General features: G+C 32.8%; 1 protein-coding gene across 1 annotated transcript; it reads right to left on the reverse strand.

Moving 5' to 3' along the window:
* Positions 1-259: 259 nt before the first annotated feature.
* On the reverse strand, positions 260-11054 carry LOC123560063 (uncharacterized). The gene is made up of 8 exons (XM_045352324.2): positions 10818-11054; positions 10407-10525; positions 9243-9448; positions 6458-6579; positions 5519-5654; positions 2728-2927; positions 918-984; positions 260-566 (listed from the first exon to the last, which is right to left on the reverse strand). Exons 1-8 carry the CDS (start codon positions 10946-10948, stop codon positions 297-299), a joined length of 1251 nt encoding a protein of 416 aa, XP_045208259.2. The 5' UTR covers positions 10949-11054; the 3' UTR covers positions 260-296.
* Between the last annotated feature and the right edge of the window lie 840 nt (positions 11055-11894).

The following is an 11894-nucleotide window of genomic DNA, read 5'->3' on the forward strand; positions in this document are numbered from 1 at the left end:
AATAAGTTCACGGATATCCCATATCACAGGTGTCACTTGTTCATAATGAAAAACAGAGCAGACTACACAAATCAAAAATCAAATTAATATGAATACGGCACCCCATAGTTTTTTTGTTGTTTTTTTTTGTCGTCTGCTGGTTTGTTTGAGATTGTCAATGGCTTTTGAATAATGTATATACATGTATGTGCATATCAACTACGAGACGTCTCTTCTCAGGCGTTTTTCAAGTAGTTGAGATTAGATGGCATATATAACTGTAGCAAAAGCATCATAACTACAGAAAATTAAATGCTTTAATGGCAGAAGCTGTAGAAGTTATACCTATATAATTTCGGGTAAGTAACATTGTGGATCTGGTTGACATAGTCGTTAAGCCAGGCTGACATATTCCAGACTGTCCCAACATCCGTCGATTCTGGAACTGGTCTTTGTGAGCTTTGAATTACACTGTGTAATTCATTTAAGGTGAGTGTATTCCGATTGCGCATCTTCATGCTGATGCGCGAAAAGCACTGATCCACATCTTCGTGGGTATGCCCCACAATAAGGAAAGAAATCCAGACCTAGCAAACAAATCAATATTTTTGTTACACAAATAATTATCATAAAAAATGAAACATGTATCACTTGCGAGTAGAAATTTATTTCAGTTTCTCTCATTGCCATAACAATTATAACTGAACATAATGAGAGTATGCAAATCGTGTTTGCATTATAAACATGCAATATATGTTCAATGTATTTAATTTCCAGAATCAGTTTTCTTATCAATGATGTGAATATATTCAGACAATACCTTTTTGCTTGTTAATTCGATATGATGGAACACTGTTTATAATATATAATTATGCAATGTTCTATAACTGATTGGAAACTGAAATAATAACAAAAGATCAATAAAAGTATTTACTTACCTCACGGACGAAACGCTTTTTTACCAAGAACGCCATCATACCAAGGAAAAACTTGTTTTTGTTTTCCCTTAAAAATAGAATAAATTCAATTCAATACCCCAGCTGATATAAATGAAAAACACACCTCCTAATTCGTATCAGTCTAGAATATTTTATTAAAGACGAACAAATTGATCACTATGTCTGTTACTGGTATAACAGGGTTTTGAGAAAACACAACCTGTTCAAACTATCATGTTTACTAAATGACACAGTGTAATGAATAGAATATTCATCTAAAAATACTTAAATGTACATACATGTATATAAACATTATGTAGAATACAGTCGATTGAATGCGTCATTAAATTTGTTTTGGTATCACAACAATGGCATTTTTGTAGAACATTCTTCGAAATGGGCCTTGGATTTGCTTTTCGTTATTTATAACAATAAATATTGCATCATGAAAGACCCTACAACTCTAGCAATTTGCCGCTATTACAAGCGTTTAAGCAGAGCAGGATTTCGGAATTTACAAACAAAACAAATATTTCATCTTTAGCATATATCCTGCTCTTCACATATTCTAGTTTATGACTGAAGTCGACCAGTTAAAAAATGATTATCTTATTTTTCGTTGTTAAGAACTGTTAACATCTTAAATAAATAACTAAATATGAACACAAAAATCTGACACATTGTCTTTTAAGTTCGTCCTATATATGCCAACATATTTAAGTAATAAAAACTAAAATTTCCTTTGTAGTTATTTTGAAATTAAATCATTGTCGAATGAACAACTTTATTTCGAGAAATAAAGAATTTTTGAAAATATATTAGTACTATAATGAAGCGAGAAAAAATAAAAGTGAATGAGCCATATGTTTTCTGGATTCAGTGATGCCGTATTTTACAGTATTTTCTAATCGTCTAATCAATTCATTCAATTTTGCTATGATGGAGTTTCATTACTCCTAAAATAGAGTCCGAGACTGCATTATTTCATTTGGTTTTATTCTATGTTTCCAAAAATTCTTTTTGTATATTTCATTTATAAATAGAAATCGCAATTAAAATTAGTTATAGGCCTGTCAATAATAACTGATGTGATATAAGACATAAGATAAAACTTGCATTTAATAGGGAGCAATGCCCATGCAATTTCAATGTACATGTTTGTTTTTTGTTATCTATAAATATATCGTTAAACCAGATTTCAACATCTTGCTAGCATGTAAAGATTCTGATGGGTAATTACAGACAGCAGCATTGAATAGATCGGAAAAGAAAATAGACAGGCACACAGATTGACTGAATAGGCAGCCATACAGAAATAAAATGTCACTGATTAATTTGAGACGTTCGTAATTCACATTTATAAGTATAAAACTCAAAGTCTATTTAAAGTTTGATGTAAGTTTATGTCTGAGTAATGACTTTGCTGCAATAGTGTTTGTGATTCCGTTGCTAAATACAAACAGCAGTTTTCAGCTACCTCTGTAGTTGATAAATTATATCATATTATGACTGAATCTTCTAAACGGACAAGTGGCGTTTATTTGCACAGCATTACGCATTTACATTTCTGTCGTGGCTGAATCTCCTTTACTGTTTAAGTGACAAGTGTCACATTCTGTGTGTAAGTATGGTGGGCTCTCTTCTTGTCTTTTTTAAACAGTATTTAATTTATCTTATGTTCGCGAAATATACCCTTTTCAATAATGCCTTTTATGATATCTTTAGCAAAATGAAATGCTAGTCAATTTTAAAAATATAACTTCATTTATTTTTATTTGTACATTCATTGTTTACTTGTCAAATATCTTACCTGCAGGTGTTGTCCAACTGGACAAATAATGTTGGCGGTAACTGGCCTTCTCTTGATTCTTTCACAAGGAGTTTTAGGAGGCATGATAATACAAGGTTCGTATCATGGGGATACTGATTGCAATCTAGGAAGAAGTACTTTCCCCGCCCATGAACAATGCTCCCAGTAATGTGGGTCCTAAGTTTGTGCTGACCAGATCCCTGTAAATAGTATTCATACCAAACTCTATTGCACATACATAACATACTGCGACGTCGAACTAAATTAATCGCTACATTTTAGCTGGAACAACTGATAGACCTTCCTGATTTTAGGTTGCACCATGATTCTTGCACTCACTTAGGCACACACAGTTGTAGTCGTTAAACTGTCAGACATGTGACTAGTTGATATGACTAACACCTGGTTATATGAAACACCAAGGAAGCTGCTGGAATTTTAGCGTGTCTGTACACTGCACTTTATACCCATACTTAGATTAATATGAATTTCTGGAGAGCTGCTCATAAACATTCAGACGCCAAAATATTAAATATCAAGTTCAAATGAAATACGTTTATTTGATGACATTGGATAAACAGCAAAATTTGACTGTATTTACAACAACATCTTGACAATAAGAAGTCAGGCTAAAAATCTGGTCCTGGTATTACTCCAAAATTACACTTGATAATGGTGATGCGGCCATCTAAGGCTCTAAAAGGAATGTTAACGGAAGTTTTGTTACTCCGATGTCATGTACAATAATTGTAAGAGCGATTTTTACTAGACTGATATTACATAAATACTGCATTCCTAAGAGCGTGATAATTATGAAAAATGTTTTCACTCCGATATAGGCACCTTGGTCTATATTCATATTTCGAAGAGTGAGCATAAAAATATATAAAAAGGTCAAAACATTTACTGGAAAATCAAGATAACGAGTTAAATGATTTATTGAATATCAAAAAAAAAAACTAACTATAAGTACCGACAGTATTATGGCGTTTTTATTTTTAGCAACACGTAAATAAACAATCAGTACTGAGCACTCTTTTAAAATAAAAGATATAAGAATGAATTCAATAGTTGGCTTGATGGCGCAGTAGGTTGAGTGGATAGTCGTATTATCATTTTGTAGTGATAGTTTTGATGGTTCGAACCTTGCATCCATCCTTTTCTTTCATTTTACATTTTAATTTACATTCTTTGTGTAAGTTTGTTTTCCTCTGGTTTCGAATTCATTCAGGAAAGCTTCAAGTGTTAAATCATATTAAAGATGAAGCGTATTTAAACATAATTACGTGTTAACCGTGACATATATACATGTATAAGTAAGTGAATAAGTTATTACTAGATTACCCAACTCGTGTTGTTTTCATTGAATCGTATTAAAAATAATAGAAATTAAATACGGTTAAAATACGGGTCGGTCTGGGAATCGAACTCCCGACGAAAAAGTATAACACGAGCACCGTTACTGCTCGGCCAACGAGGAATTACTGTTTGCATCGTAAACGTAGTGTATTGTCTTTTACATTTCAAAGCGCCTTATTACCGTGCGATACCTATAAACAAGACATGAGTATTTACTTGTTAACACGCAGAAATTGTTATTATTGCTAAATAAGACTTTTTTCAAGCAGTATGGAGATTAACATAGCGTTGGCCACAATTCATGCACGTGTTTGCTTGTTGCGTCAATGCAGTAGCATTCGAAAACTTTGGAAAAAAAATCGTTTATTTCCTTACTTCTAAACGAAAAACAGAAGTATGCGTACACATGTTCTGAGTTAATTTGAACGATTATAGTTTCGATTCAATATTTTATAAACAAAATGTTTTTTTTTTGTTTTGTTTTTTTTTCAAATTCTCGGCGAGGAAAGCAAATCATGTATGAATACAATTTGGCAGGGTACACACATGCATGAACAAAATGTCTATTCATAGAACATAATAATTTGTTAAGCTATATTTACACGTTTTGTTCCCATATATGTCTTGTTTATATTGTGTTTAAACATTAAAATGGAAAACACTAAAAATTGTTCTCTTTAAGTTTAATAAAAAATCTGTTCTGTTCTTTTCATGAACACAAGAAAAAATAAATTGATCCTATCGCATTGTCAAAATTGTTTGTCCCGGTCTTTTAAATCACGCAAAAATATAAATCGTTCAACTGGAGATATGAAAAAATAATAGCATATGCGCAGAAAAACAAAACCAAGGAAGCTGTTCAGCCTTTAATGAAGAGTTGTTCTAAAGATACAATAATAATTATATATAAAAAAATTCTTTTTCTCCGAAAAAAATCACAACTAATGAAGTGTTTGAAGTGCTTCAATTCGTTTTATTTACGAAGGAAATTGCATAAAAACTGGCTGTTTCTTTGAAGGATGGTCTATAAAGGTGCGTAACAGTTCTGTAATAAAACAATTTATTCTTGAGTTATCCCTTTTAATTCAGTGGGGAATGATACAGTTATCTAAAAATAATTGATGTGTGCGTGTAACTCGGTTTCTGACAATGCAGACACAATTTTGGCCCATCTGAACAATCGATGAGAGAATTTTAACAACGGAAGTTTAATTTTACATCTTTTGTTACTTTAACAGCATACTGATGCATAAAATCTTATACAAATAGTACCATGGTATTTTTCCCTTCACCATGTTTTTTTTCCTTTGTGGAGAAAACTCGTGTAAGACCAATATAGCCTACAATGCATAGTGTTTCCTAAATAATTCATGATACTAAATTTTGTTGTTTAATAAACGAAAATATAAAAATAACTGCACATTTCACTTACAACTGGATTATTGTCATGTGTGTAGTATGGCAAATTCGTTTTTTTCTGATCCATACCATCTAATATCACAGAAAGAAATTCTCCTGGCCTCATTTCTGCCTGAGCTCTTCGAACATAATACGCTTCTCTTTCCATTCTGTAAATTGTGTAAATATTCATTCTTTTTAAGTAAATCTGTGAAGAAAACATATGATTTATGAATAGGGCATTTCAATTATAACTCATAATTGTGATTAACGGAATTTCATACTTTCGTAAATCTAATTTGTCTGAGGTATTCTCTACGGACAATAAATTGGGTAATATTTACCTGGCAAAATATATCTTTTAATGAAATGGAACATTGATTTGAAATGTCTCTACTAAATCATGTCACTTTGTTCAGAAATTGTTAAAATAATCATGATAATGTCAGTCAACTTGCGGAGACTCTCCAATATTGCCTTTCATTGCATATTTATTGTATCATAAAATTTTATATAGATACTTATCTTATTTACTATACTTAGTTAACATTAGTTATCAATTAGGTAGGCATGAAATTACATTGGTAAAAATGTCGTTTTTTCAATGTTTGGAAAACAACTTTTAATTATATTATAATCATTTCAATCCGCTATCAGGCATACCATATTTATTTTTGTTTTTATTTTTGTTATCTACAGACTGTAAACTTTCACAGTATTAGCAATATTTATTAGACAAATAACGTAATAACCAACACCATTACTTGTTCAGAAACACGACATCGCTGTAGCCTCTTAAACTAACGAATCAGACTCTTGAATATAGCAATACTTAAATCCAATTTGCTTTGAGTAAGAATATGTAAACGTATATATGAGTAACACAAGCAGTTACAAAATAGTTCATGTAATATTTATATTCATTTTTAATGTATTTTAGTTTCTAATATTATGTCATATAGGCTCTACTTACTGCTGCTCTCTTAAATGGAGATCCCTTAACATTATGATCTCTTTTTTCAGCTCGACGTTTTTTTCAGCAGAAATGAGTTCCCTAAACTCGTTGCATTCCTTGCATTTGGTGTATCTTTGTTTCTGCAATACAGATAAAATGATGCATCAAATCACGTGTTTATTTACGTTCTAGCAGCTTACTCTATTCTGTTTAAAAGCAAATATTAAGAAATGAATTTAACAAATACAAGAAATTTATCGTTGATTTATAACTTTTCAAAACTTTATTTTGGGGATTGACCGCACGCAGCGATGATGTCAAGGTGAAGGCTAAATATGTTCTAAAATAATTTCATACATTTCATTTTTTGCTGTAGCGTTTTAACAGATTTTGAGTACAACGTAAGTGACATCCTAACAAGACATGTGCTTGAAAACATATTATGTACATTCTGAGAATCTATGCCATGGATTTCTAGACCCAAATCATTCCTTATACATTTTTGTTTCTAAAAAAGTAACCCCATCAGTTATAATTATGTAAACGATCAAATATCACAAAGTACAGCTTAATCCCCCATATCTGATAGGAAATTATACAGCCGTATCACAAATTTTAAGTATTTTGATAAATAGATGCTATTTGAGCTCACATGTTTATTTTTCCTCAAAGAAGGTTTTCTTCTGACAGTTGTTAATTAAATAATACACTTTCTTCTTTTCGAAAGATTTTACCTGAACCGTTAGACAATCATTGGGGGGTGGGGGTGGGGGGAGTGGGGAGGTGACGCACAGAGCTTACGGCGCATAGACCTTACACGTAAGCTCTATGCGTCAAGCCGTGACGCATAGAGCGTGCTTGCAGATAAGCTTGTATTTGCAATAAACTGTATCTTTTAATTTAATATCTTACATGTTACTATATGGTAAATGTTTACACTGAAATTGCAAGTCGAATCAAAAGCTGTTTACATGTTCTGTCAGCAGAATCATACACGAATAGAACTATTTATGTAAATCAAAAACAGAAATGTAAAGTGTTTTTAAATGGCATACGGCTCCCTTTTTATAACTTTCTTTAACATTGTTTATTTAACAACACACTGTTACTTGCTAATCAACTGACTTTAATAGTTGTTTACAGGATATGCAAATTTTTCAGTATCAAAACGAACAGAACAATTTTAAATATTTTGGGATATACAGTTCCCTTCCTCAATATTCTAATTGTCGTACCTTAAGAAAACCAACTTCATTACATTTGCATTTCCTGATGAGGTTTTAGAATAAATAAAATCATTGCACGCGCAAATGATGATATTTGGTTGCAATTAGGTAGATTTGCAATATATAAAATCATTTCATAACGACTTTTATAACTCATCTAACGTGTATGTATTTATATATAATATCATTACAAAATGTACATTTCCGCAACAAAATATAGGTCACAGTTTTGCTTGCTGTAACATTAATCTCATCAGGAGAGGTTCATGAACCTATGACCGTTCAAAGATTGCTACGTGTTTATTTTCGTAAGTGTTCAGAACGATAACTGCATGTCAGTACACACTCACAGTCTATAAGGCACTGATCTGTCTAGCAAGAATTTGTAGTATAATAGCGTGTAAAATTCTAGAAGACTGGTAGAGATACCATTCAACAAGGATAGGATACTTCAGAGTTGTTATTTACATATCATCCAATGAAAGATTAGCCTTCTAGTGTCATAAGGTACTACAAACGTATTTAACATCAGATGCAAATATGAAATATTAGTCGAAAGCTGATCTAAAATTTAAAAGAAAAATCTAAAACAAAGCAGCTTTCCCAAAGAAGATATAAAACATCAAACAGCATTTGTTTTACATTGAATAGATATGATCCTAAGACACCCTAATCCAGAGCTGATCACTCCATTGAAGTTTCGTCGAAATCTAACCAGCAGTTTGACCTGTCCAAGCCGGACATGATTTTTCTGCTTTTGGCTCTGGTAGCCATTTTGTCAAGCGAAGCTGAACGTGCACGCGATATGCGTAACTAAGCTTAACACTGATCACTCATGTGAGGTTTTGTTGAAAGCCGGTAAGCAGTTTGACCTGTGAAAGCACGACTAGCTAACTGCGGACGGACGGACATATAGACGGCGAAGCCAAACAATATGTCTCCCCCACCTATGAGGGAATTGAATCACATCCAACAAAACGCGATTAAACTGTACATTATTTCAATGTGCAGTATGTGTTTGTCAGTTGTCAGGGCGCGAACCGGTACTTGCCCGAAATATTTCAAATCTGTTCTTCAATTACATGAATCATGAATGTCAATTATTTATTTTTTTTTCAGATTGATCGTTACCCGAACAGTTTATATTTAATCATTACACAAGATATGTGATATGAAATTGTTGATAGCATTTTTTTTGGGGTGGGGTGGGGGGGTGAGGTGGGGTAGGGTGGGGTTGGGGGTAGAGCTGGGGTGGAGGTGGGGGACACAATTATAGGTCATACAATATTATGGTCACTTTCCAACTTTAATTGTGGAGGAAGATCCCAGAAGCCTTCCGTGCACTATTGCATCACGAGCAGGTTCTAGACAGAACAAACAACCTTCCGTTAGCTAATTTTATTCAAAATTAATCAAATAATTTGATGTTCAGATCGTTGAATATTCGACGAATTTGTTCTAAACATATTCAAAATATGTGAATTATTCTAAAATGCATACAAGGTGGGAGGGGGTGGGGAGGGGGTCGTCAGACGTTTCAATAAGTGCAATAAGTGCAATTATATAATCTAAAGTACCTTGCTGAAAATGACGTTGGAAAACCTTTTCTTCAGGATTTCATAAAACATGCTTTTATGCAGGCTGTTTTCCTGATGAACAATGTCATACAGATTGAACAAGTCAAGTTTTGTCAAACTTGTTGGCATTCTGTACACAGTCCCCGTTGGATCTCTATCACAAGTCGCTTCTACATATGCCTGGATGAATCCGACACAGATCCTGCCTGTAAAACGGAGTGATAATGATCAAAACAATACAACAAATAAGACAAAAGTTTGTACTACTTCGTGATATATTGGAAGTGTTTCAGCTTATTGAAAAGGGCAGTTAAAGACCCACCACATAATAAAAGTTTGATTTCATATTTCCATGATGGTAATTCAACATGTTTTGCATGAAAAATATGACATATGCAAGAATTTAATTTCAAACTGACAGTGACATATATTAGGCCAAGACAGTTTGTTTAATCTTTTAACATTTTATTGAAACAGAAATCAGTGTATTAAGTTAAATTTCAATCATATATACTTTTTACAGTGTAAGAGAGTTATTCATCTTTATTCTTAAAATTATGCTGAAAAGAAATTAACTGAGTAAGTTTGCAGATGAAGTTGTTAAAACATTCAGGAAGGGCTTAGTGAGTGAGTGAGTTGGGTTTCACGGCGAATCGACACAAAATGGTCATATATCGCCGAGAAGAAGTCATATTGCAAACGCCAACTGTAAAGCATAAACATTGATGTAAAAATGTAAAGCATACCTAAAAACATCCATGTAAAAATGTAAAGATATCTAAAATTAGTTATGTAAAAATGTATATACAGGAAGGACTTAAACTGACCATAGTTGTATATTACAGGTATTATAAGAATGATTCCCATGAAGTTGGTGTATGTGAAAAAGTAGATCAATAGGTCGTGATGGTCTTCAAGTAAACAAATGATATCGGTCTTACTTCTTGATATGAATGTAAGCACGGGAATAACGTGCGTCGAAAACAATGATAACAACGGTGTACTAATAATTGATATGACATATTCTTTTATATTTGAATCGAATTGAGAAATAAACCGTGTTGCAATTATCAATATATAATGGATCAAAATATCTGCATATAATTGGGGAAGAAATACAATACCTTTTATACATGTATGAGTCACGGAGTACATAGTACATACCTCTGGACGCATGTGTTTGCTTTCGAGGAACTGGACTTGTCGCGGAAGACAGAAGATTTAGTTTCGCTCTACATACTGTTGACTCAGAAATGCCAAGGACAATCTCTATGAAAAATTTCCTGTATAAATAATATAATTTGTTTTAATAAAACCAAAATTGTATAGGAAAAGTGCGGGAGAAATAAATTATTTAGATACATAAAGGTCCATAACATAAGCGCATCTCTATTTGTTGTTCATATGAATGAATGTTCGAGCGTACGCATGCACAAACTGGCGGCTGTATGGGAGCATAAAAGTATATGAATTATAATGTTTTCAAAAAGAGAGAGTTCGTACTGACATTGGTGGATATCTTTATAAGATATTGTCATTGTTGAAAACTGTCAACTATAGTTATGATCGACATACCGGCATACGTCGTTCTGTTCAACTTTAAAATACTGATTCTTTCCATATTTGAGTGTTGAACAGGAAGTCATTCTCAAAATTTCTCTAATTTTCTGCATTCTCATGTCGCCTGTAGGTATGCTGTGCACCATTTCTCTCCAAAATAAAATTTGCTCAACAGAAAAGCTGTCCCCACATTTTTGTTTACACTCGCAACCAGTAGTTAACTGTGTCTTAATGTGGTTCTCGTCCAATGCTTGCACTCGTCGTTTACCAAACTGGATAACTGAAAGAAGAAACTTGGCAAATTAGCAAAGAGCTATTTGGACGAATTAATTGAATCTTAATTAATATACATTCTTAGTTTGAAAAACCTTCGACATAAAATTATTGTAAGGAAAGAAAATATGGAGAATGGCTCAGTCTCTGAAGTAGTTGTAGTGTAGATAGGTTTATCCGTGAATATTTTATAGGTCTAAATCAAGTGATTCATATTTGCTGGATTTAAACCTATGTCCAAGCTTTCCCGGAAACGGTCAATAAGACCTTTATTGTCTTTACATCCTAGCAGAAATATCATAACTAGGGAACTACTTCACGACAATGCGTAAGCTCTGCCTTTTAAAAGCTTATCCCTAACATATAAATTATAATATTACTTACAAGTGTCATAAGTTATAACCTAAACTGTTTCACAAAGCTAACGTTCGCATATCGTAATGACATGTCAAAACAACCTAGTTAACGTGTATACACTATTTATTTGTTCTGTGATAAAAATATGTATGTAGGAAACTGATATCTTAAAAAAAGGCTATACACTGACTAGATATGAAAACACAACAAACATATGCCTAAATATATATTGTACTACAAACAAAAAACACCATCTTGAAATGTTTATAAGCATACACATCTCGATGCTCTATACACATTGTGTTCTAATTTAATCAGCACGTAATGAACCTCTGGTATGCTGCAATGGCGATATAAGTACAGGAAGTTTTCAATACAGAAGGCATTTTAATAATGTCATCAAATAGCAGATAATTGTACTGTCGGCGAACGGTTATAAAAATGGCGCGAAAATGTCAGGCG

Source organism: Mercenaria mercenaria, unplaced genomic scaffold (genome assembly GCF_021730395.1).
Source record: "Mercenaria mercenaria strain notata unplaced genomic scaffold, MADL_Memer_1 contig_4220, whole genome shotgun sequence".
Classification (NCBI taxonomy): Eukaryota; Metazoa; Mollusca; class Bivalvia; order Venerida; family Veneridae; genus Mercenaria; species Mercenaria mercenaria.

Excerpts from the sequence above, each read along its gene's own strand:
- LOC123560063 (XM_045352324.2), bottom strand. The coding sequence starts at position 10,948 with ATGGTGCACAGCATACCTACAGGCGACATGAGAATGCAGAAAATTAGA. Across the intron at positions 2,928-5,518 it reads CACATGACAATAATCCAGTT|GGATCTGGTCAGCACAAACT; the intron begins GTAAGTGAAATG and ends TACTATTTACAG. Across the intron at positions 985-2,727 it reads CAGTTGGACAACACCTGCAG|GGAAAACAAAAACAAGTTTT; the intron begins GTAAGATATTTG and ends TCTATTTTTAAG.